The 26840-nt window shown below is 36.7% G+C and overlaps 1 protein-coding gene across 2 annotated transcripts in view; it reads left to right on the top strand.

Annotated features, from left to right (window-relative positions):
- Positions 1-7193, top strand: part of wnt4 (wingless-type MMTV integration site family, member 4) — a 35072-nt gene extending 27879 nt beyond the window's left edge. The window contains 4 exon segments of one of the 2 annotated variants that reach the window (NM_001040387.1): positions 357-592; positions 1397-1528; positions 3216-3358; positions 5883-7193. In NM_001040387.1, coding sequence (NP_001035477.1) covers positions 357-592; positions 1397-1528; positions 3216-3358; positions 5883-6353 — 982 coding nt within the window. In that variant the 3' untranslated portion in view covers positions 6354-7193. 2 annotated transcript variants of the gene reach the window in all.
- The last annotated feature ends 19647 nt before the right edge of the window (positions 7194-26840 follow it).

Raw genomic sequence — 26840 nt, 5'->3', positions numbered from 1 at the left:
TTATTGTAGTATTTCTCACAAATGTTATGTGAAATCTGCTTCCTTTATGTTTGTCACTGTGCTGTTTATCTGATGCAGCCAAATCTTAACGGACACTCACATTTGCATTAAAGGCACAGGCAACAAAAACAGCTATGATGTGGTCAGAGCTGAAAATTCCAATATTCATAAAGATTTAATAAATAATCTGATGGGTGTTTTGAGCTAAAACTTTACATACACATTCTGGAGACACAAAAGACTTACCTTAAATCTTGTAAAAGGGGTAAAATAGGTGCCCCATAACTAATAGACAATTATTCTAAAGTGTTCCCCAAAAGCCTCTTAATGATAGTCTATGTCGTGTTTGTCCTTAGATACCTGGCCAAGCTGTCGTCGGTGGGGAGCATCTCTGATGAGGAGACGTGTGAGAAGCTGCGAGGACTCATCCAGAGGCAGGTTCAGATCTGTAAACGTAATGTGGAGGTGATGGATGCGGTGCGCAGAGGAGCTCAGCTCGCCATCGACGAGTGCCAGTATCAGTTCCGCAACCGCCGATGGAACTGCTCCACGCTGGAGAGCGTTCCTGTGTTTGGGAAAGTGGTCACACAAGGTTAGTAGAATTAGAAACAGGACAGGAAGCAAAACAACAATAAGCTTAAACAAGACAAGGATCAAAACATGGCAGGACAAACAGGGAAAATGCTTTGTAATGCTTCACAGGAAAGAACAAGACTCAGCAAAGAGTCTGTGTGAATGAGGTGTCTTTATAGTCCTTGTGATCAGTCCATCATGAGCTTCCAGCTGTGTGTGTGTAATCAGAAACTGGTTCCTCTGTTTGATTTATAGTTTGAGCATTTAATTATTACAGGATTTTACTGAATTGTTCATGAAAATTAAATATCAAATACATTTGATAGCAATGAGAATGCATTTATTATTTGATCATTTAATTGATCTTTTTAGGCATTTGAATTTTCATTAAAATTTTTGTTAGAAAAAACTTCCATATATATATATAAACTGACTTGGTGTGATTTTCGCATCTGTGTGCTCATAAAAAAAGCAGTTTAAACTGACTAGATTTTAAAATGCATGCAGTTTTTTGGGTTATTGTGGCTAGAGTAACTGAAATGGCCAGAATAAAGGAACCAGCAGCTCATTTGCATTTAGAGACACATATATTAAGTTACATTTTAGTTTAGGTCACAATTGATGGTATTAACACACCAGTAATGAACACTATTAGCTGAATAAACTACTAATGAGCTGTTTATTAATAGTTAAGGTATTCGTTGGGTTTAGGTTTTAAATTTAAATTGTGAAAAACCCAGGAGTCGCACAATAGGACCCCTTGAAATAGATATTAGCCATCTCTGCCCTGTGGAAGTTTAACGGTGATGTATTTCTGTCACAGGTACGAGGGAAGCTGCATTTGTATATGCCATATCCGCAGCTAGCGTAGCATTTGCAGTGACCAGAGCCTGCAGCAGTGGAGAGCTGGACAAGTGTGGATGTGACCGTAATGTTCACGGAGTCAGTCCAGAAGGTTTGTGCGCTTCATTTGTACAACAGTTGTAATGACTGATATTTAAAATAATAATGGTTCAAAATGATGCCCTATCTACCTGGAAAAAAAGGCAGACAGACTATTTTATATTCTAACATTACTACACTTAAACAAAAAGCTTCAGGTTTTTTTTCATATTTGGTTCTTCTTATAGATATCTTCTGCTTTATAGAGACCGTTCACCCAAAAATATAATCTGACATAGTTTATTAGGCATTCGCATGTTTAAACCATAGACTGTAAAATATATGGACGTAGTATCCGTGACGTCACCCATAGGTTTCTGATGAGCGCAAAAGAAGCCACAAGTAGGCGCGGCCAACCGTTGCCATTTTGGTCACGCGTCATCAAACCCATGGCGGGATACCAAACAAGGGCAAAGAGGCGGAGAGTGAGCGGAGCTACAGACACCTGCTAGCATTTAGCTTGGACCTGGTTCAGACACACTTTACTTTGGGAGAAACGCTTAATACTTTATCACCTGTGACTCGTTTGTATTCTGACCACTTGTGCTTGGTTGTATACTATATCAATAAAGTGTTTAGACTTTTAAAAACACTGCTGTAATACATTGAGCCACTAAACATTGTTCTTATGACGTTTTTCAACAGGAGGAAAACGCGAATTACTTACAAACACTTCAGATATAGTCTGTGTTAGTTACTGTAAGACTATTGATAAAATCCAGCATAACACTGTATGACAACGCTTCAGATGACTGTTCTAGAGCCTACAGCTAATCAATCTGACAGATTCTGAAGTGCATTACAGCTCTGAATATAAATATAAACGATAAATGATCTTAAATAAAACAAATACATGTACAGAGATGGTATATAGGTATATAACTTTACCCACATGGGAAACGGAGGCCACGTGAATGGTTTGTGAGCACAATAAAGTGCCCTCAGCATGCCATGCCATCTAATAATTGTGGGAAACAAGTCCAAAAGGCAGTTGACTGTGTAAAGCCACATAAAACAACACAGAAATACGATAAATATGCAGAGTTCAGTGGCTAATCTGCAGGATTCAGCTGAGGTGACGTGACAGTGACCAACGAGACCAAGCTGTCACTCAAGTGGCCACGCCCTTAATTATGCAAACTTAATATAACATAATATAAAGGAAACGGATGAGTTATAAAAAAATTCACCCCCCCTCACAGTTGTCATGAAGGGTAATATTAGCTGTATTAACCAAAATCTTTTTTTGTACCAGGCTGTAAACACCTTTTTTTCTGCTGTAAAGTTGGCCATTCTAACAGTGGGCTCAATTGAAATTTGCTCTGTTTTGGAGCCAGGAGCGGCCAGGACTAGCGGAATTTCGCATGAATTGCAGTTTTAGTTACTTCCGTATTGGCTTCCTGAGGGAGAGCGGGAGGTTGCCGCTTGGTTTAAACACAAAGGAAACACAAAAGAAAATGATTTTTTAATAACTTAAAAAATTAAAAATGATCATTAAATCTTTAAAAAATGTTTTACTTCAATAATTTAAACTAATATAAAAGCATAAGTTCAAATTACTTATTGATAGAAATATTTTCAAACAGAGTAATGAGCGAGTCGAGAATTTGTTGTCTCTAACCTGGAAATGAATTTGCCAATCCATTCCAAACCAATAGTTTCAAACATAACTTCAACCTTGACCGTCTTTATCTCACCAGGTTTCCAGTGGTCAGGATGCTCAGATAACATTGCATATGGGGTTGCTTTCTCCCAATCCTTCGTGGACATCAGGGAACGGAGTAAAGGACAGTCATCCAACAGAGCCCTAATGAACCTTCATAACAATGAAGCAGGAAGAAAAGTAAGAAACATTTCAAACATGGCTGTTACTAAACTCTTTATTTAAAAAAACAGAAGAAAAAAAAGCGGTGCTAAACTGAGCTGCTTTAATCACTTTAAGTGCAACATGGAACCTATAAAGAACCTGTAATTGTCCTCCTGTGTTTTTGGAGAGTGGTTAAAGTTCTGTAAAGCACTATACAGTAGTCAACATTTGACTTGAAGTGAACCAAAAATGTTTTCCAAAATTGTCTTAGGACAAGAATGGGTGTTTTCCAAAAGATTTAGGACAACTTTTGGTAACACGTTATTTTGATGGTCCATTTGAGTATTAGTAGACTGTCTGATTAATATCTGTTGATACTGCTCCTTTAACAAACATTAAACTGACTATAAGAAACTTTGCAAGTACATGTCAACTTACACTAACCCCAACCTAACAGTTTACTCATAATCTAATGAGAATTAATTGGCATTTAGATGCAATGTAACTTAAATTCAACAAACGGACCATCAAAATACGTGACTACTTTGATGAACGGTGATGATCCACTTCCAATGTTGACTACTGTAGGTGCTTTGTAGCACTAAAAATGCTTTGTTGCCTTGTAATCATAGGGGAAGTGCTATCTATTAGCTATCTAATTGCTATTTAATTTGTTTTAGTGTTTACAGTGCTATATATTGCACCTTAAAGAAATGCTCCACTTAAAAATGGATCATTATACAGCTCTCCTAGAGTTAAACAGTTGAGTTTTACCCTGCATGATCTCATGAAAAAACATAAGTATATTAAGTTTTATCAGTTGAGTGGCTAATTCATACGAATTCATTAGAGTTCAGTCATACAAAATTGTATGAGTTTAAAAAGGAGGCGTGGCACCCAACCACACCCCCAAAACCAACAGTCATTGGGGGATGAGCAAATCATACTAAATTGTACGAATTAGATCATACGAATTCATACAAATTAGCCACTAAATCAAAAAGTTACGCCTTGCCATAAGATTGTGTTGGTTTTACCCTATTTGAATCCATTCAGTTGATCTGTGTGTCTGGCGGGAACAGTTTTACCTTAGCTTAGCATAGATAATTGTATCAGATTAGACCGTTTGCATCTTGATCCAAAAAAAAAAAAAAAAGTATCGTAATTTTCCTATTTTAAGCTTGACTTCTCTTCTACATTGTGCACTAAGACAGACAGAAAAGTAACCTCTCTTTCTGGCCTATTAAATAATTAACTTTGCTGCCGTACTATGGCTGCAGCAGGCGCAACGGTATTACGCATCGCTGTTATCTAGCTGGGGACTATTTTCAGGTGCTTTATAACATCATTCAAGAAGAGTCAAGTTTTAAAAAGGAAAATTATTGAAAGTCTTTTGTTTGTTTTTGTTTAAGACAGATGTAACTGATTCGGGATTTATGCGAAGCTAAATGTGCTCCTCAGGAGAGGTATTTGTAAATTTGTCTATTTCCATAAAAGTTAAATGTTCTTTTAACCACCCAAAGAACTACTGGACACCATTACAGGTTCTATATATCACTTAGCGTGCTTTCACACCTGTAGATTAATTGTTTTGTTCCAAAACAGGGATTAAAATTGTTACAATGTTTATTTTTGTTCTTGGTGCGGTTCATGGCAAAGTTTCTAAACGGACCAAAAGAGCTAAAACAAGTCACATGCCAGTAAACTCTCCTCACATTGGTTCTGCTCAGCTTCATTCATTCATCCATTTATTTTATTTTCCGCTTAGTCCCCTTATTAATCAGGGGTTGCCACAGCGGAATGAACCGCCAACTTATCCAGATTATTTTACGCAGCGAATGCCCTTCCAACCACAACCCAACACTGGGAAACGCCCATACACTCTTGCATTCACACACATACACTACGGCTGATTTAGCTTATTTAATTCATGTATAGTGTACGTTTTCGGACTGTGGGGGAAATCGGAGCACCCATATCTATGCGAATTTCGCATACATAGCCTCATTTCAATTGTCAAGGGTTGTAAAATAAATATCGATTCTATATCAGAAGCTGAGTTAACCAAAAAGTTGATATATACTGTAAATTAGACAGTGTGCTTTCACTTTCGTATTCAAAATAAAATCCACTTCAACCGGTAGGTATGACATTCACCCTACTCATTATTCCCTCTTCTTATAGCCAAACATATGCCTATGACACATCCATAATACACTGTGATATAACCTGGTTTGTTAGTTCATTGGATCATATTGTTTTCTCGCTACAACCGATCCGCTCTTAAGTTCGTTTCTACCAAGCCGAGACCACGTCATTCCAAGATGTCCCTTAGACTGATTGTTTTGGTGTTGATCAGAGTACGACTGCAGGTTTCACATATGCCCAAACAAACTGAGGTAACAGGGCAAACACACCAGTTTCTCAAACAAAGGTCTAGGTGTGAAAACACTCTTAAATTGGTTCTCCAATGATTACAAACCAATTAAAAGCCCAAAGAACCTTTTTTAGAGTGTAAACTCTGATGTTTCTAAACATCTTTTTTTTTCCCCTCTCTCAGGCGATTCTCAACCACATGAGAGTGGAGTGCAAATGCCACGGCGTTTCAGGCTCCTGCGAAGTCAAGACCTGCTGGAAAGCGATGCCGCCTTTCCGCAAAGTGGGCAACGTCATAAAGGAGAAATTCGACGGTGCCACAGAAGTGGAGCTGCGCAAAGTGGGCACCACCAAAGTCCTGGTGCCCCGAAACTCACAATTCAAGCCGCACACAGACGAAGATCTGGTCTACCTGGACCCGAGTCCAGACTTCTGCGAGCATGACCCCAGAACGCCCGGTATAATGGGCACGGCGGGCCGATTCTGCAACAAGACCTCCAAGGCCATCGACGGCTGCGAGCTGATGTGCTGCGGTCGCGGTTTCCACACGGAGGAGGTGGAGGTGGTGGACCGCTGCAGCTGCAAGTTCCACTGGTGCTGCTACGTCAAATGCAAACAGTGTCGCAAGATGGTGGAGATGCACACGTGTCGGTGATCCCTGACCACGCCCACCCATAGGGAACGCAGAGACATTTCAACGATAAGAGGAACATGTCATACATGAGACTTTAAATTATAGGGGCGAGTGTATAGCCAAGAGTCCCAACTGAGAGTATTTTTCTCTCCATGCATTCTGTTTCAATTTGCTCTCTTTATATTTTTTTATATATCTATTTTTTAACTTATTGCAATGGAATTGAGAGTGAATCTGTTTTTTGTTAATGTGACGCGCACCATTGGGAATCAAGGGCACATGAACGCGGAGAAAAGTCAACGTTTTCAGTCTTTTCTTCATTAATGCTGCTTGATAGACGTTGAACTGAAAATATATCGAACTCGTGGCTGTTCCTGTGATGCTGCTTGAATTCGAGAATTGACGTACGAACGAGTATTAAACTGAGCCCTGCTTTCGGTAGGGATGCGAAGCAACTCCGAATGGGACGGAGTGGAGATATTGTTCAAAAGGGAGCTTTTTTCGGAAATAAGAACTAGCTATCGATGCATCTGGCTGCAAAACTGACATAGCGTAAATTGTTTACCCGCTCGGGGGTGCTTGGACCGTGGATTCTGTGCACGATGACTCTAGCACTTTTCCTCTCCAGACGCACATACCACAAATAAACAAATCCCCCAGCATTCCCTGCTCCATTAGTCAGACCCAGAGACTGAATTTATTTATGTACGATACCATAACTCCACGCTTTTCTATAGTAAGACTCGCTATCCAGTATGCTTTTTAAAAGAAACATAGGTTTGTAAAGACTTATACACTGAAGAGGACTATATTTCATATGAATGTATGTTAAGTTGAAATATATGCTGTGTCAAAGACTGACATCCTTGTGCTTGTGCTTATTGCTCATAGAAGTTTAGCTACCAAAGTTTCTCTAAAGCGACCATACATAAATGATTGTTTACAGCAGGTTTAAAGGTGCTTTATGTTAGTGTTTGACTCTTCTAAAGCATAAAAATATCATAATATGTTTGCAGATATTAAGAAACATTCTTGTTTATCTGAAAAACAATGCTGAAGTCAGATATTCTTCTTTAATTACACTACATGCTGGAAGGTCGGTCTTTGTTTTGGTCATTTAAAACACCCAATGCTAGTTTAGCCAATTATATTTCAGCACCCTGGGTTGACTTGGTGGAAAGCAGCATATATCATTCATTCAGTCTCGAAGGCTCTCAAAGTATTTGTCCGTGACTGAAATGCGACCTCTGGTGGACAGTAGCAGACTCCAAAAATGAGACGCAGATTCAGAGTTCCACTTGAGGTGGTTATTAATTAGCAAATTATATTAATATTACAAACGTAAACTTTAGGTGAGCAGGTTACATTGTAACCACGTGTCCAACAACACGCTACATGGCGATACGCAGTGATAAGCAATTTGGCTGTTTGCATCAGACGGAAATTATTATATATATATTTTTAGGGCTTTTCACCTTTATTGATTGGACAGTGGAGATTGACAGACAGGAAATTGTGAGCAGAGATAGAGGAAGGATTAGCAAAGGAATCGAACTAGGGTCGCCGCGAGCACCTGGATACTATGTGTCGATGCACTAACCACTAGGCTATTGGCGCCGATAACCAGACGGAACTTAAATACAGCCATTCAGAAGCACAGAATAGTGCACTTACTGCACTCCAGAAAAATGGTAAGGTTTATTATCTAAGTAATGCATATTAAACGCATGGTCTTGATAAAATCTTCAGTGTCGATTATTAGGTTTCACACAAAGTGAAAAGTCTGCACTCTTCACAAAAAAAAAACATTTGTGATTTTTTGAAATGTTTGGATATTCATTAGTTTTAAAGAAATATCCCAGTTTTTTATAAGTTAAAAATGCAACCTGGCCCATTTGAACATGAAGTGCTTTCACAATTTAATAAAAAAAAACATGGTATCTGATAAGCAACTTCTTCGTACTGAATGAACATAAAAATATTTTAAAGATTTAGTTTTATTGCATATAGCAACCCGATAATCGAAACGAGCATTTTAAAATTAACACAGTATTTTCTTAGAAATGTCTAAATTACACATGAACCAATTCAATTCATCTTTATTTCTATAGCACTTTTACAATGTAGATTGTGTCAAAGCAGCTTCACATAGAATGGTGCTAGTAAATTGAAACTGTCAGTACAGTTTTCAGAGTTGAAGTTCAGTTTAGTTTAGTAAACCAAGCAAGCCAGTGGTGAGAACAAACTTTACCAATTGACAAAAGTAGAGGAAAAAAATCTTGAGAGAAACCAGGCTCAGTTGGGCATGACCATTTCTTCTCTTGCCAATATATATATATATATATATATATATATATATATATATATATATATATATATATATATATATATATATGTGTGTGTGTGTGTGTGTATGGATGGATTCGCTCTTCAGTGTTTGGACTCTCAGCAGTGAAAATTAAACCACACTGAACTGAACTAAACTGAACTGAACTTCAACTGACACTGTCTCATTTACTAGAACTTCCATGTTAAGCTGCTTTGACACAATCTACGTTGTAAAAGCGCTATGCAAATAAAGGTGAATTGAACTGAATTTAAAACATCCTTATTTAAAACATTTTAAAAATAAATAATGAAATTGAACCCAAACATTTGAACAGTATTCTACATGGTCAAGATAAAATAACCAGGTTAACCCAACCTACTACCACAAAAGTAAGACTAAAATACAAAAAAAGAGGTATCTTTCTACATATCATTCATCTTCAGGGTGTGATGGAGCAGGGCAGTGCCAGTCTACCAGTCCCACAGCTGCCCAGCGACACCAGCAGAACACAGACAGTCATGCCTTCATGCCAAGAACAATAAATATTTATAGAAACTATTCATGGAATAATGGCAGGAATGAAGGTTGTCGGACGTGCATAAATGTGGTTTGGTGCTGCAACAAAGCGCCTCCAGAGATGACTTTCATAAGCACCACTACGCTGAGATGTTGCCCAATAGCTTTTTCTATTTACTTCCACTTTTTTTCAATTACAAAAATTCAATATTCCCATATCATGGACGATTCTTGCTCACATAAATAGCATTTACTTCATCTACAAAGCAACATTTATATTGTGAAAACAATATTACAATCAAATAACTTTATTTTAATATATTTTAAAATATAACAAACATACATTTTTTCACACACACACAAAAAAGATTCATTGGATTTACAATTTTTTTAAGGCAACTAGTTGCAAACAGTTTATAAAGAATAATTTAAAGGGCACCTATGGTGAAAAATCTACTTTCCACACTGTTTGGACAGACGTGTGTAGGTATAGTGTATAGACCGTCATATTGGGGTGATATAAACACACCAGTCCTTTTTTTTTTTTTTCAATTTAACAACATGAAAACAGTGAACCAACTGGACCGGCTTTTAAAACGACCACAACTTGACGTAGAAGTGTGGTCCCCCCGCCCACTAATATTGATTGTCCCTCCATTGGAAATAAAATAACAAACTTGCCTGCAGGTCGCACACCAGAAGCGCCGCTCGGCGATGCTCAGCGTCGCGCAACGCAGTGCCATGCATTTTAAAATTCTAAACATAGGTTTCTATTAGGGCTGCACGATATTGGAAAAAATTGACATTGCGATATTTTTTTCCCCTGGGATATATATTGCGATATTTTTTAATATATATATATATATATATATACTTAAGATATACTTTTGCACACATTACATACAGTATCACTGTTTTATCTGCTGCACCACTGACTGTAAAATTCTTCCACAAAGAACTGGAGCAAGTTTTTTTTCGGGAAGCTATGCTAAGGTTAACTAGCTTAGCATATATCTTGCTGTCTGCAAATGACAGTAATTTAAACGTACCATAAAACTCCTATAGGTGCATACAATTCGACACAACTACACAAGCATCATTTTAACCTTTATAACCGAACGTTAACGTTACTCTGTCAACAGTCTATTGTCTTAATTACCGCGCTAACAGAGCTAACTTACGTAAACAGAGAGCAACAGATTGCAGGTGTCAATAATGCAGCATAATGGAATAATATACCGATCAAACTCTGCTTTAAATACGCTACAAGTTTATAAACTGCCTCTGGAACCTAGTTCAGATACAAAACTTTATGTAACAAAAATAGTAATGCAGTAAAGTATTTTTCGCTCTGCCAAGCCTTCTCTGTCGCTGTGTGGAGCAGCAGCTTGCATCAGTCACCTTTTACCCCGCCCCCCCCAAATAAATAAACATTAGCCCCTTTCACACATACAGCTCTTTCCTGAAATTGCTGGTAAGATGTGAACGCAGTTTTTGAAAATACCATTAAATTTGTTCCGGCTATTTTCCGGAAAGAGAAGTTGTAACATCACCGATAATTTGCCAGAAAGCTGCGCTGTGTGAATGCTGAAGGAAGATTGCCGGAAACAGCGCGTTCTAGACGTGAACACTAGATGTTCTAGACATCTACTTTAGCCAATCAAAACACTCAGACGCATTCACATCCACACGGTTTATAAAGAAAAAAGCCTGTGAATATTTTTCCACACACATTTAGCTGCTAGATGTTAGTCAGATAACATATCTATACCTTTTTAATGCCAACTGTGTAAAAAAAATATCGATAAAATGCTTATGATAGCCTGCTGTTTGTTTGCCTTCAAGCTCTGACGCATGTGCACATAAAGCAGTCAGTATTACCTGTAATACTGATGAAATACGCCATTTATTATATAACCCATACATGAACATTCGCTGCATTTATAAATTAAAAGAAAATAAAAGATTTAATAACAAATTGAACATTTTTAGATACTTTTAAAATAGGATTTTTTGCAATAATTCATGTTGATGCAGATTGCTTCCCAAAACAAAAACTGTGATTTTACTTGTATTGAGAAATCAGAAACTCTGCTTTAATGCAAAAAAACAACAACATTGCAGGCCTGTTTCACTCCACCCTTGCTGTAGGTTACTGCTGTCTACCCTAGCAAAGGCTCTTCTTAGCCGCCATAACAGTGAGATGGGTATAGATTACACCCTCCGGTTCACTTCTGACACCTTTTATGAGTAATTTACATTGCAAAAGTCATCGCACCACCTCTGGCTTTTTTTCTTTTTTCAAGCCTGGAAAACTGAGAGCTCGCACATTTAAATTTGAAAACCACCCCATATTTTTTTTCTTTTTTGCAGTCTTAAAAGTTTTTTTATTATTATTATTTATTTATTTTTGCAACAGAAAAAAAAACTTTTTTGGTTACCTCCAAAGAACATTTCAGTTAAAAAAAAAAAAAAAAAACATGTAAAAAAAAAATTAAAATAAAAAATCTGAACTATTTTTTCATGCACTTCTCAGTTTTGACTTTTATTTTTGGACGGGGAGGAGGCTTTTTTTCAGTCTAAAGACAAGAAATATATCAAAGTACACTTTTAAACATGTTTTTTTTGTAGTATTTCTATCAACTCATAAATACATCAAACCCTTTTCATCCATATTCTTAAGAGTACAGTCTGCTTCCATATTGCTCTGTCATGCTGATGTCTGTTAGTAATAAGCGGCAGGAAGAGGTGGTTTTGAAGAGAGGAGGGTTCGTCTTTTATTGTGCACCGGGATATTAAAGCAGGAGGCATTTCTGTGGAGAAATCCTCATAATATCCAGCACATCCTGTGTTTGTGGAAGTGGAGATATTGAGGTATTAAACACAACTGCTTTTGGTCACCGCCATGTCGTGCTGAAATACATACTTTACATGTACGCCAATAAACAATAAGCAGAAATAAATAAAAACTATTCAGAAATAAGCTGTTGTACAGACTTACATGCTAATAAGGCTCAGTTGATCAGTTGAATTGGGTTGCTGTGACTTTAAAATACATAATAATCTGTGCATCATATTTTAAGTTTCTAGTCCTAGTCATCTTAAATACGAATAATAATAAATTTAAATTTACATTTAGTCATTTAGCAGACGCTTTTATCCAAAGCGACTTACAAATGAGGACAAGGAAGCAATTTACACAACTATAAGAGCAACAGTGAATAAGTGCTGTAGGCAAGTTTCAGGTCTGTAAAGTCTAAGAAGGAAAGTATTAGTAAAATTATTATTTTATTTATTTTTGAGTACAGTTAGTGTGATATCCAGAGAGGCAATTGCAGATTAGGAAGTGAAGTGGAGACTAAATATTTGAGTTGTTAGTTGTTTCTTGAAAACAGCGAGTGTCTCTGCAGTTCTGATGCAGTTAGGGAGTTCATTCCACCAACTGGGCAGATTGAGCGCGAGCGTTCGGGAAAGTGATTTCTTCCCTCTTTGGGATGGAACCACGAGGCGACGTTTATTCACAGAACGCAAGTTTCTGGAGGGCACATAGATCTGCAGAAGTGAGAGCAGATAAGAAGGAGCAATACCAGAAATCGGTTTGAAAGCAAACATCAGAGCTTTGAATTTGATGCGAGCAGCAACTGGCAGCCAGTGCAAACGGATGAGTAGCGGAGTGACATGTGCTCTTTTAGGTTCATTAAAGACCACTCGTGCTGCTGCATTCTGGAGCAGCTGAAGAGGCTTGATAGAGTTAGCTGGGAGCCCGGCTAGTAGAGAGTTGCAGTAGTCCAGTTTGGAGAGAACAAGAGCTTTAACAAGGAGTTGAGCTGCATGTTCAGATAAGAAGGGTCGGATCTTTCTGATGTTATAGAGTGCGAATCTGCACGATCGAGCAGTCCTAGAAATGTGGTCAGAGAAGTTTAGTTGGTCATCAATCGTTGCTCCAAGGCTTTTCACCATTTTGGATGCAGTGATGGTTGCCCCATCCATCTGGATTGAAAAGTTATGGTGTAGAGTCGGGTTGGCCGAAACTACAAGCATTTCTGTTTTCGCGAGGTTAAGCTTAAGATGATGATCTTTCATCCAGTGTGAAATGTCCAACAGGCAGGCTGAGATGCGAGCTGGAACCGAGGGATCATCAGGATGAAAAGAGAGGTATAGCTGGGTATCATCAGCATAGCAGTGGTAGGAGAATCCATGTTTCTGGATGACTGCTCCTAGAGATGATGTGTAGTAAATATAATAAATCTAATTATCCTCTCAAGTTTCAGCCCGTTGCGCTTATACTGTATTACTATTTAGGGTTGTTACAGTATATGTTCGATTTTGATTGGCTGGACAACTTTCTTAGGTGTGCCACTATTTTCAAATCATGGCACAAGTAAATGCAGGGTGAATTCAGGTCAATTGGGACACATCCCGCCATTGGCTGCTTTCAATTTACTAGAACTTGCTGACACAATCTACATTGTAAAAGTGCAATATAAATGAAGATTAATTGAATTGAGATGATCAAGGAAAAGTTTCACAATTGACCTTAATTCATTAAAACATTCAAAACCCACTTTCAGCATCTTTTATTGTAGCACTTGATCAATTTTAAAATTCCCATTAAAGTCCTATTGGTGTTTTTTCGGTGTGGTAATCGTGGCATAAGCAGGATCAGGCACGTGCACACATAGGGCTCAACCTGTGCAGTGCACATGCCCTTTTTAGTCTTGGATAGAAAGTGCCCTTCCAAAATGATCAAAAGTGCCCCCGCGATGCGGCACACCCTCGGTCCCGCTCTTCAGTAGGCGCGCGACAACACCGGTCTTGAGTACGCGCGCGACAACACCGGTCTTGAGTACGCGCGCGACAACACAGCTGATCAGAACGCGCGCGACAACACCGCTCTTCAGTTCGCGCAACACCCCCCCCCCCCCTGCACATTATCCTGCACATGCCCTTCGGACGGTCTCTGCACGGGCCTGAGCAGGATGATTAACTAAAGTCCATAAGAAAATAATGCACACTCGAGGTTATTTCATTATTTTCTAAATGGCCCGTAATCAATTATTCCCCATGTAAATGAGGTGAGCACAAAGCTAAAACTGGTTAACACTGTCTGACATGCCCCTCCCCCTTCAAGACGCTTCTCATTTGATGTGCTTGAGCTCAACCACTTTCACTGGCAGAGCGGTGATAAAACAAAACACTATTGGCTGTTTATTAAAAAGGGGAGGAGCTAAACTATGTCACACCCTCTCTTCGTGTTTCGGTTGAGATTACATCAAACACTGAGCAAAAGTGCATGGTTCAAAGCACTTCAATGGGCCTTTAAAGTATTAAGATGTGGAAGAGGCAACAATATAGCTAAAACCGGTTAATACATTAACTTACCACATACAAACATTTATTAAATTTCCTTTTGCTTAGTCTATTTCAGAGGTTGCCCCAGCGGAATGAACCGCCAACTATTCCAGCATGTGTTTTATGCAGTGGATGCCCTTCCAGCTGCATCCCAGTATAGAAAACCCCCCATACATACTCAATCACACACACAATCATACACTACAGACAATTTTGTTCACCCGATTCACCTATATCGCATGGTTTTGGACTGTGGGGGAAACCCAGGACAACACAGGGAGAACATGCAAACTCCACGCAGTAACGCCAACAGGCCCAGCCAAGACTCGAACAAGCGAATTTCTTGCTGTCAGTGCTAACCACTGAGGCATCGTGCCACCCCTACCACATGCATTTTATGTTTATTAAAGCATATTAAGGGTTAAGACTATGCATACACTCACTAATGTGGATATTATTCAAGGTAACTTCTGTTTAAAACACACGTGACAGGCCAACCTGCTTGTGACAATGAAAATTCTCCTCTGGCTATTTGGGGAAAAATATGCGGGCATGAATGTGGAAAAATCAGTGCGCATGAGAATAGATCTAAAATGCGCTTGAGGGAGATTTGACTATGAGAAATGTAATCCTGTCAACAGAATGGCCCTGTCACCGCCTCTTTGATGGAAAATACCACACAGTAATTTAATATTTGGAAAGGCTTTTCCAGGGACATAACATAATTATCAACCTACAATTCAATAAAGGAACTCAAAGATCAGGGGCTTTAGCCTTTCAGCTACTTTTAATATGACTTTGGTCTCTGAAGTCATGGCAGAAACATTTGTTTGATTAGCCAGGACATGAAAGTCAACGGCAAATATGCCATCTGAGAGCATTAATATGTGTTTGTTTGCATGAATGAATGAATAAATAAACAAACAAATATATACATACTCTTAAATCAATTCTTAGCAATAAATATGGGACATATAGGACAGCCAAAGAAACAAATAAAAACAAGACAAATCTTCACCTCTGAAAAATAAACAAATTAACAAAAAGCAACAGCAAAAAAACAAAACAAAATGAAATAAAAATTTATTTTAAAAAGAATGAATTAGTTAAAATAAGGCAATAAGAAAAATAATGAGGCAATAATAAGGAAAATTAGGAATAAGGAAAAAGCCAATAAGCAAAAGCTCGAAATAAATAAATATAATGGCAACACACTTTATAAACATAGGAACCTATATTACTGTTATATAAATGAATGGAAAATTAATAAATATATAAAAAATAATATAAATAATAAAAAATCTCTTTTTTAAAAGAAAAAATGAAAACACAAGCTACAAATAAACAAATATAATTGTATATAATAAAGTGCTTTAAACAAGTAAATAAAACAAATAAATAACTAAAAAAAACAAATAAATAAAAAATTATAATAAATAAATAATAATTAAATAAAAAAATAAATCTAAAAACAACAATAAAAAATAAATATTTAAATAATAATAAATATATAAAAGAATAATAAATAAATATAAAATTTATAATAAACAATAACTAAATATAAAATAATAAACAATAATAAATAAATACAAAAACAATAAATAAATCTAAAAATAAATAAATAAATGAATCATAAATACATTTAATAAATAATAAATAAATATAGAGATAAAAATGAATAACTTTGTTATAAATAATAAAAATAAACAAATATAAACAATAATAAATAAATATAAAATAATAATAAATGCATAAATAAAAAGATAATTAATAAAAAATATAAAAATAATAAAAAATTAACAAATATAATAAATAAATATAAAATAATAAATAAATAAATTTACAAATAATTAATAACTTAACATACAAATAATAATAATAATAATAATAATAATAATAATAATAATAACAACAACAACAACAACAACAACAACAACAACTAAATATAATAAATAAATAAATAAAATTTATAACTAAATACAATTATAATAAATAAATAAACATAATAAATAAATATAAAAATTATAATGAATAAATAAACATAATAAATAAATATAAAAATAGTTAAAATATGTATTCATATAAAATATTGAGAAATATTGTTAATATTTATCCGGAAATATAATGTGTACCGGCTACTCAAAACAAGACGTGTGGATATAAATGTCCTCATATTTCCATTGTGAACACTGCTTTATCCACTGCAGTACCTGAGCTCACGATGGAGGACATGAGGAGGACACGCGTCTGGAAACAAAGTTCAGCGAAGGTCTAGAAGAATGAATCCAGCAGTCAAACAGAAAAAAAAAAGCCATAGATGTAAGTCACAGATCTCCGCCAGCATACTTCTCATATTAAAAGAAAACAAGTTACACAAATGAGACAGATGTTTCTTGTTTGTGATGACAGTTGCCATACTCCTCCCCCTTCTGCTTTACTTCTGTGTGGAGCATCAGGTTGTGGGTCTTTAACAGAGACAAACTCCTGATATCGGGCAGAAAGACGATCACAGTGTTTCTTCAGGTTTCACCAAGCCAAATTTAAGACTTTAAGACCATTATAAACTAAATTTAAATGACTTCTACAGGGCAAAACACTACGTTTTATTATTATTATTATTATTAATGACCAGTGGAAAACATTTTTACTTGCCCTATTAAAATTCATATCGAGTTATTTCTTACTCACCGGCCACTTTATTAGGTACACCTTACTAGTACCGGGTTGGACCCCTTTTGCATTCAAAACTGCCTTCGTGGCATAGATTCCACAAGGTACTGGAAATGTTTCTGAGAGATTCTGAGAGAAGGATCCATGTTTTCATGTTGTTGATGCCAGATTCTGACCCTTCCATCCGAATGTCGCAGCAACAATCGAGACTAGGCAACGTTTTTCCAATCTTCTATTGTCCAGTTTTGGTAAGCCTGTGTGATTCTGTGTTTCCTGTTCTCAGCTGACAGGAGTGGCACCCAGTGTGGTCTTCTGCTGCTGTAGCCCATCTGCCTCGAGGTTGGACGTGTTGTGCGTTCAGAGATGCTCTTCTGCAGACCTTAGTTGTAACGAGTGCTTATTTGAGTTACTGTTGGCTTTCTATCAGCTGCAACATGCTTGGCCATTCTCCTCTGAACTGCCTCTCACTGCATATTTTCTCTTTTTCGGTCCATTCTTTGTAAACCCTAGAGATGGTTGTGCGTGAAAATCCCAGTAGATCAGTAGTTTCTAAAATACTCAGACCAACCTGTTTAGCACCAACAATCATGCCACGTTCAAAGTCACTTAAATCACCTTTCTTCTCCATTCTGGTGCTCGGTTAAAACTGCAGCAGATCATCTTGACCATGTCATGGCTAATTGCATTGAGTTGCTGCCATGTGATTGGCTGATTGGAAATTTGTGGTAACGAGCAGTTGGACAGGTGTAGCTAATAAAGGTACATTGTTATTGTAAAACGATGGTTTGTTCTGTAGACTATCAAAAAATATATAGCTTAAAAGGGCTTATAATTTGGACCTTAAAATGGTTTTTAAAAAATTTAAATTAAAGATTAAAATTAGGAAATAAAACTAATAAAACTTTCTCCAGAAGAAAAAATATTATCAGACATACTGTAAAAATGTCCTTGCTCTGTTAAACATCATTTGGAAATATTTAAAAAAAGAAAAGAAAAATTAAAAGGAGGGCTAATAATTCTAATTTCAGCTGTATTTAAAGCATAATACTTTTAATAACAATTTTTTAATAATATAATTTTTTTTTCAACAGGATGACAGTACATAATATTTTCTACTTATTTCCCAAGATACTAGTATTCAGCTTAAAGTGACATTTAAAGACTTAAATAGGATAATAAGGCAGGTCATTGGACAACAGCCAGTCAAAAAATGTTAAGGAGGCTAATAATATTGACATTAAAAATAGTTAAAAAGAAAATTAAACTGCTTTTATTTCATCCAAACTAAAAGAAACAAGACTTTCGCCAGAATAAAAAAAAATAGCATAGGAAATACTGTGAAAATCTCCTTTATCGGTTAAACATCACTTGGTAAATATTTGAATAATAATAAAAAATATTTAATTCTCGATCGCTTTTGACCTTCCAGCCTGACGCAATCTCTCCTCTGCCCATGGAATCTAAATCTGTACCCTCATTTCTCAGCGATGATGCAATCACTAAATCTATGGAGGTGCGTTTCTGTGTGTGCCAGATCCTGTGATCTGGACACAGGTGTCTGGAGACCGTCATGACATCAAGAATACCGAAATAATAAAAGAGGATATGGCCATAAACAGGCCCTGTGTTCAATCCATCAACCTCAGAAATGCAGTTTTTACACCTGCATGCTGGTATATCAGTAGTTTGGACATGCATTGGTGATATGGACGTTTGGACGGAGAGTAGACGGGACAGCCTGTCAACAGATAAGCTGAGGGTTTATGGATGGATGGGGCAACTCTGCACACCTGAGGGGTATTTATGGGCCTCCTGGCGATCGAAAGAAGCGGCCCATAGAAGCGACACATGTATCTGAACACCATGAGAGAGAATGGCGTGACATAATAAACTAAAATGAAGGATTAGTGGAGTCACTGCTGGATTCCTCTAGGTTTTTACACACTCACAGTCCAATTTCAGCACTTTCCATGTGTGCTTTCAAACTTTTTCATTGGTTTTAGCAAGTGTGGTGAAGTTTATATTTACATATATACTTTGTAATATTCTATTAGCTGTTATTTGTTTTAGTATAGTATAAAATAGTATAGTACACTCACCGGCCACTTTATTAGGTACACCTTACTAGTACCAGGATGGACCCTCTTTTGCCTTCAGAACTGCCTTAATCCTTTATGGCATAGATAGGGAAGAAAGGTGATTTAAGTGACTGAACGTTTGCATGGTTGTTGGTGCTAAATAGGCTGGTCTGAGTATTTCAGAAAGTATTGATCTACTGGGATTTTCATGCACAACCATCTCTAGGGTTTACAGAGAATGGTCCAAAAAAAGAGAAATATCCAGTGAGCAGCAGTTCTGTGGGCGCAAATGCCTTGTTGATGCTAGAGGTCAGAGAAGAATGGCCAGACTGGCTCCAGCTGATAGAAAGCCAACAGTAACTCAAATAAGCACTCGTTACAACTGAGGTCTGCAGAAGAGCATCTATGAATGCGCGACTTGTCCAACCTTGTAGCAGATTGGCTACAGCAGCAGAAGACCACACCAGGTGCCACTTCTGTCAGCTAAGAACAGGAAACTGAGGCTAAAATTTCCACAGGCTCACCAACATTGGACAATAGATGATTGGAAAAACGATGCCTGGTCTGATGAGTCTCGATTTCTGCTGCGACATTCGGATGGTCGGGTCAGAATTTGCCATCAACAACATGAAAGCATGGATCCATCCTGTCTTGTATCAACTGTTCAGGCTGGTGGTGCTGGTGTAAGGGTGTGGGGGATATTTTCTTGCCACATTTTGTGCCCATTAATACCAATTGAGCATCGAGTCAATGCCACAGCCTACCTGAGTATTGTTGCTGACCATGTCCATCTCTTTATGATCACAGTGTGCCCATCTTCTGATGTCTACTTCCAGCAGGATAATGGGCTATGGCATGGTTTCTTGACAATGAGCTCGCTGTACTCAAATGGCCTCCACAGTCACCAGGCCTCAATTCAATAGAGCACCTTTGGGATGTGGTGGAACGGGAGATTTGCATTATGGATGTGCAGCCGACAAATCTGCAGCAACTGTGTGATGCTATCATGGACCAAAATCTCAGAGGAGTATTTCCAGTGCCTTGTTGAATCTGTGCCACAAAGGATTCTGTTCTGAAGGATAGGTCTACATTTACTTCTCAGAGGACATGATTAATATTTTTGGTGCATTTAAGTGAAACAGTTATATCCAATAACATAAGTGTTTGGTCACCTAATATCTTAAGAAATGGATAATCTGTTTAAATTGAAACAAATGTTGCAAAGAAAATCATAAACTACTACATCTCAGCAAAACTTGTGTAATGTTGTTATGCTTTTCTTGATTGTTCCTGTTTTTCGTTCATTCAGTCATTTTCTTGTCAGCTTAGTCCCTTTATTAATCCGGGGTCACCACAGCGGAATGAACCGCCAACTTATCCAGCAAGTTTTTACGCAGTGGATGCCCTTCCAGCCGCAACCCATCTCTGGGAAATGTTCCTGTTTTATTTAAATATTTTGAAGAAAGACGAAAACCTGTAAAAATTGAGTTCAATATTTGTTTTGTTTTTTTATTTGTCAAGGGCTACTAGTTTCCATCTTTCTTCAAAATATCTCCTTTTAGTGTTCAACAGAAGACAGAAACTCAAGGTTTGGAAGCACAAGAGTAAATAATGAGTCAATTTTCATTTTTCAGTGAACTATCCCTTTAAGCTCTGCTAGTCTGCTTTTTGCCACGTTACAAATGGCCAAAGGGTGGCGGCGGAGTGAAGGGATGTGGGTTTTTGATTTAGGACTGGGTAATATTTCAATGCTAACAGCAGTCGCAGTCCGCGGCCTAACCTTTCAACACATCCCAAACGTGTTTGGCTTTGACGGCCACATTTGAGGCTTCAACACAGCGGCCTGTTTGCTTATCTGTGGCTTCATCTCTCGCCGTGAGGACTAACACTTGACACCATCACTGAAAGACATCAGGTGCATCGCAAATCGCATACTTATACTAATCACACTATAAATTATACTAATAATTCATTTATTAATTCATTTTCTTTTCAGCTTAGTCAATTATTAATCAGGAGTCGCCACAGGAAAATGAAACGCAGAGTTATCCAGCATATGTTTTACGCAGCAGATGCCCTTCCAGCTGCAACCCATCACTGGAAAACACCCATACACACTCATTCACACATCATCTACGGATAATTTAGCTTACCCAATTCACCTATAGCGCATGTGTTTGGACTGTGGGGGAAACCGGAGCACCCAGAGGAAACCCTCACGAACACAGGTAGAACATGCAAACTCCACACAGAAATGCCAACTGACCCAGCCGAGGCTCGAACCTGCAACTATCTTGCTGTAAGGCGACAGTGCTACCCACTGCACCACCACGTCATCCACATTTATTATAATTAATATTATTATTTTACAAAATTCTGCCTGGAAACATCAAAAATATCTGCAGATTTTGTCTGGCCCTAGTTATAAGCCATCATCGTGTGAAGTTACATTTATATTGTGCTATTTATATTACAGACAAACAAAATAGCGAAATATCACTGTTTTCCCCCAATATCGTGCAGCCCTATACAGGCTTTCATGAGTCTTACAGCTTTCAAACATGATGAAGAGAAATGCCATTTCCAGGAGATATCATAGCACTCTCCAGGAAGAGCATGGCAATAGCAATGAACGAACGTCAAACGTAGAGTGTTTGCTTTGGATGGGAATCAGCGTTTAGGACAGGAGGACTGGACAGCTTGGAGAATCTGTTTGAGTCCTGCCCAGATGACAAATCACCACTATTGGCAAGATAAAAGTTGAACATTTCACCATCATCCAACTGTAAATGCTGAGTGCAGAGCGTGAAGTGATGGGGAAGACCTGCATAGCATCACAATGACCTCCAAAACACACCTCTGAGGATTCACATGCAGAAGTCATTGAGTACAAACGCCTGGAAACTATGGTTTGAGGGTCTAAGAGGATTTCATTTGGAGGATTTAAGTCTTTCTATCTATATCTATAAAAAAAAAAAAAAAAAATATATATATATATATATATATATATATATATATATATATATATATATATATATATATATATATATATACATATATATATATATACACACACACACAAAAACAAAGCACTTAATTGTAGTAATAATATCAAAAATGAAATTAGTTTGTTCTTTTGATTTGTGGAGTGTCCAGGTCATTTTTTAGCTACTTGACAGCTTCTGGTTTGACTGTCCTGATAACTGCAGCACAGCTATACACACAAACACACACACACACACACATGTGTGTGTATGTATATATATATATATATATATATATATATATATATATAAATATATACATATATATATATATACATATATATATATATATACATATATATATATATATATATATATATATATATATATGTGTGTGTTTGTGTGTATGTATGTATGTATGTATGTGTGTATGTATATATATATATATATATATACACATACATATATATATACACACGTATATATATATATATATATATATATATATATATATATATATATATATATATATATATATATATATATATATATATATATATATATATATATATATATATATATATATATATATATACACACACACACACACATATATGCATACATACACACATACATATAGATATTTTGGACTTTACTTTTATTTTGGACTCAATTAATTGCGATTCATTTTTGCCCATAATTATTTTTATTTCTTTTTTAATAAAAATTGTACAATTAATTCAGGTAAATATACTGAAATTATTGGAATATCAAAATGTCACAACACAATGTTTTTTGAATAAATAAGGCAAATTTGTTTTATTGGATTTAATCAGTAACCATTTTATATATAGTAAAACAATTATAAAAAAAGCAACACAATTTATATTTCAAAGCACTTAATAGTAGTAATAATATCAAAAATGAAACCTTAGTTTGTTCTTTTGATTTGTGGAGTGTCCAGGTCATTTTTCAGCTACTTGGCAGCTTCTGGTGGGACTGTCCTGATAACTGCAGCACAGCTGGTGATGTTTTCACAGCAGTCATCATCTGCATCAGCGTTCTGCCACAGATGTCAGTAAGTTCAACCTGCACACTGATAACGATGCTGATAATGAGTGAAGGCCTGCAGGTGGAAACCCACAGCAACCTAACCAATGAATGCCTGCCATTCCTCACCTCATAATTAATGCTTTTCCCTGACTGTTTAACACAAGTGACCGCTGACAGCCATCGCCTAAAACACTCAAGGAATGCGTTACTCATCCACACCATTGTCATTTAGAAATCTCCAGTGGAAAAAAAGACTTCTGCTACAATGCTGGTGGTTACTGATAATGTAAACAATACAAAATTTGAAATTAAGATTTAATAAATAATAAGACAAGAGTCCAGATTTGTGGAACTTGTGATTTCTTTCTTATTTTGTATTAATAAAGCAAAAAAAAAAAAAAAAAAAAATACAAATGACTTGGTTAACAGGAGCAGACCTTCGAGAAGTATCACAATAATGCAAAGTAATAACATTATATATATATATATATATATATATATATATATATATATATATATATATATATATATATATATATATATATATATATTAGGGATGTAACGGTATCAGAATTTCACGGTACGGTAATACCTCGGTATGAATGTCGTGGTACGGTATTTATTGAATCATTTACAGGAAAAAACAAAACTTATGAAAATACTCCAAAAAAGTGCCAAAAGTGTCAATGACATACAAATTAGCCATCTATCTGTAAGCTTTGAAACAGGAACTTCAATTTTAATAACAAAAAAATATTAAACCATGTAAAAAAATAAAGTTTCAATTTAGTATTGTTGAAAACTCATCACATTCAACATTTAATCACTCACTCACTTAGATAGAGATGGGTTTAAAGGAAAATTATCATATAAATATAATCTGGTAAAAGCTGGTATCTCTGGGTATTTACAATGTCCCCTGTAACAGAAAAAACCCTCTCATTTGGGACTGAGGTTTCTGGGACAAGAGAGATATGACTTGGCCCAGGTTGACAGCAGTGGGTAACGTTGTGCATTGTCTTTCCCCCACTTGAGAGGACAAGCCATGAGTGAGATAGAGGTCTCATGTCTGCATCAATCTGAACAGTGTGCTGACAACACCGCTATTCAGTACGCGCGCGACAACACAGCTGATAAGAACTCGCGCCACAACACCGCTATTCAGTACGCGCGCGGCGACAACACCCGCTTTAGAGTTTTCCAGCTCTTTTTGATCCCCGCTTCTAGCAGCACACTCCATTTCCGCATTACTGGATCTGTAGCGACAACAGACCGCAAGGGATGATGGTCAAGCATGGGTTGATGGGAATTGTAGTTTTCGCTACCTCCCGTCGCTTTATTCGCCTGAGCAAATTTTCTCAGAAGACCTATAGTTTTACCGAGTCATGCGACTACGGTAATATCGAAAAAAAATAATATTGCGGTATGACGGTATTTACAATACTGTTACATCCCTAATATATATATATATATATATATATATATATATATATATATATATATATATATACATATACACACACACATACACATACATGCATACGCACACACACACACGCATATATGTATATATATGCATTAATATGCAATATAACTCAAATAACAAGAGGCACCATAAATTTGCAATACATAAGAGCTGTGAAATATCTTCAAAAATGGTGAAATAAGGGTGAAGTGGTTTTTAAGATGTTACAATTTATGCTTTGAATTACATCTCTCTAGCTTTAAGACATATGCATACCTTAGAGACTCATTTTAAATGATTTTACTCTTCTACAATGCCTGTTTTAGTGAACTAACACTGTTTACTGGAGTGTTATATATAGATAAGTGCTGTCAAACAATTAATTGTATCCATAATAAAAATTCATATTTACAAAATATATGTGCGTACTGTGTATATTTTTGTGAATAAAAATGATAAATAGAACGATATATAAAAGGATAGAGAGAAGAATGGATAAATAAATAGAAAGAGATCATAAATAAAATTATATACAGTCACTGGCCCCTTTATTAGGTACACCTGTCCAACCAATCGTTAACGCAGATTTCAAATGAGCCAATCACATGGCAGCAACTCAATGCATTAAGGCATGTAGACATGCTCAAGACAATGTGCTGCAGTTCAAACTAAGCAACATAATGGGGAAGAAAGGGGATTTAAGTGATTTTAAACGTGGCATGGTTGTTGGTGCCAGACGGGCTGGTCTGAGTATTTCAGAAACTGCTGATCTACTGGGAAATTCACGCACATCCATCTCTAGGGTTTACAGAGAAAATATCCAGTGAGCAGCAGTTCTGTGGGCACAAATGCCTTGTTGATGCCAGAAGTCAGAGAAGAATGGCCAGACTGGTTGCAGCTGATAGAAAGGCAACAGTTACTCAAACAAGCACTCGTTACAACCGAGGTCTGCAGAAGAGCATCTCTGAACACACAACATGTCCAACCTTGAGGCGGATGGGCTACAGCAGCATAAGACCACACCAGGTGTCACTCCTGTCAGCTAACAGGAAACTGAGGCTACAATTCACACAGACTCACCAAAATTGGACAAAAGAAGATTGGAAAACGTTGCCTGGTCTGATGAGTCTCGATTTCTGCTGCGACATTCAGATGGTCGGGTCAGAATTTGGCATCAACATCATGAAAGCATGGATCCATCCTGCCTTGTATCAACAGTTCAGACAGTGGTTGTGGTGTAATGGTGTGGGGGATATTTTCTTGGCACACTTTGGGTCAAATAGTACCAATTGAGCATTGTGTCAACACCACAGCCTACCTGAGTATTGTTGCTGACCATGTCCATCTCTTCATGACCATAGTGTACCATCTTCTGATGGCTACTTCCAGCAGGATAACACAGCATGTCATAAAGTGCAAAGAGACGGTTTTCTTGGAACATGACAATGAGTTCACTGTACTTAAATGGCCTTCACAGTCACCAGACTCAATCCAGTAGAGCACCTTTGGGATGTGGTGGAACGGGAGACTATATATATATATATATATATATATATATATATATATATATATATATATATATATATATATATATATATATATATAAATATAAAAGTCGTATATAGTATTATAGTTACTGACTTTGGTGGGAATGGACCATCAATGCTGTTATTATTATGATGCATTTTGCCTATACTTTTGATACCTATGGGTTTACATTTATTTTACACTAAGTTTGGACAAACGCAACTGATATAAAACAATTATGCATTCCTCCCATACTATGAAAAAAATTATATTCCTAAGCGCATCGATTTTAAGATACAAACACTGCAAAATACTCACTAACCCTTCAGATTGCTGCAAAACTGTCTGCTTTCTACCTGCCTGGTGACACAGCACAACCTGCTGGCGAAAAAGAGTCACAACAGCAGCTCTTAAAATTTAAACCACACTAAACAAAATCCAAAAAATCCAAACCCAGTTGAAGCTAGGAGGAAAAAAAAAAGGTTTAAACATTTCGATTCACTGAAGTGCAACACATGCAGCACCTTAAGAAAG

Source organism: Danio rerio, chromosome 11, assembly GCF_049306965.1.
Source record: "Danio rerio strain Tuebingen ecotype United States chromosome 11, GRCz12tu, whole genome shotgun sequence".
NCBI classification, from domain to species: Eukaryota; Metazoa; Chordata; class Actinopteri; order Cypriniformes; family Danionidae; genus Danio; species Danio rerio.
The sequence above is the reverse complement of the archived record's forward strand: the minus strand, read 5'-3'. Positions and strand labels throughout refer to the sequence as shown.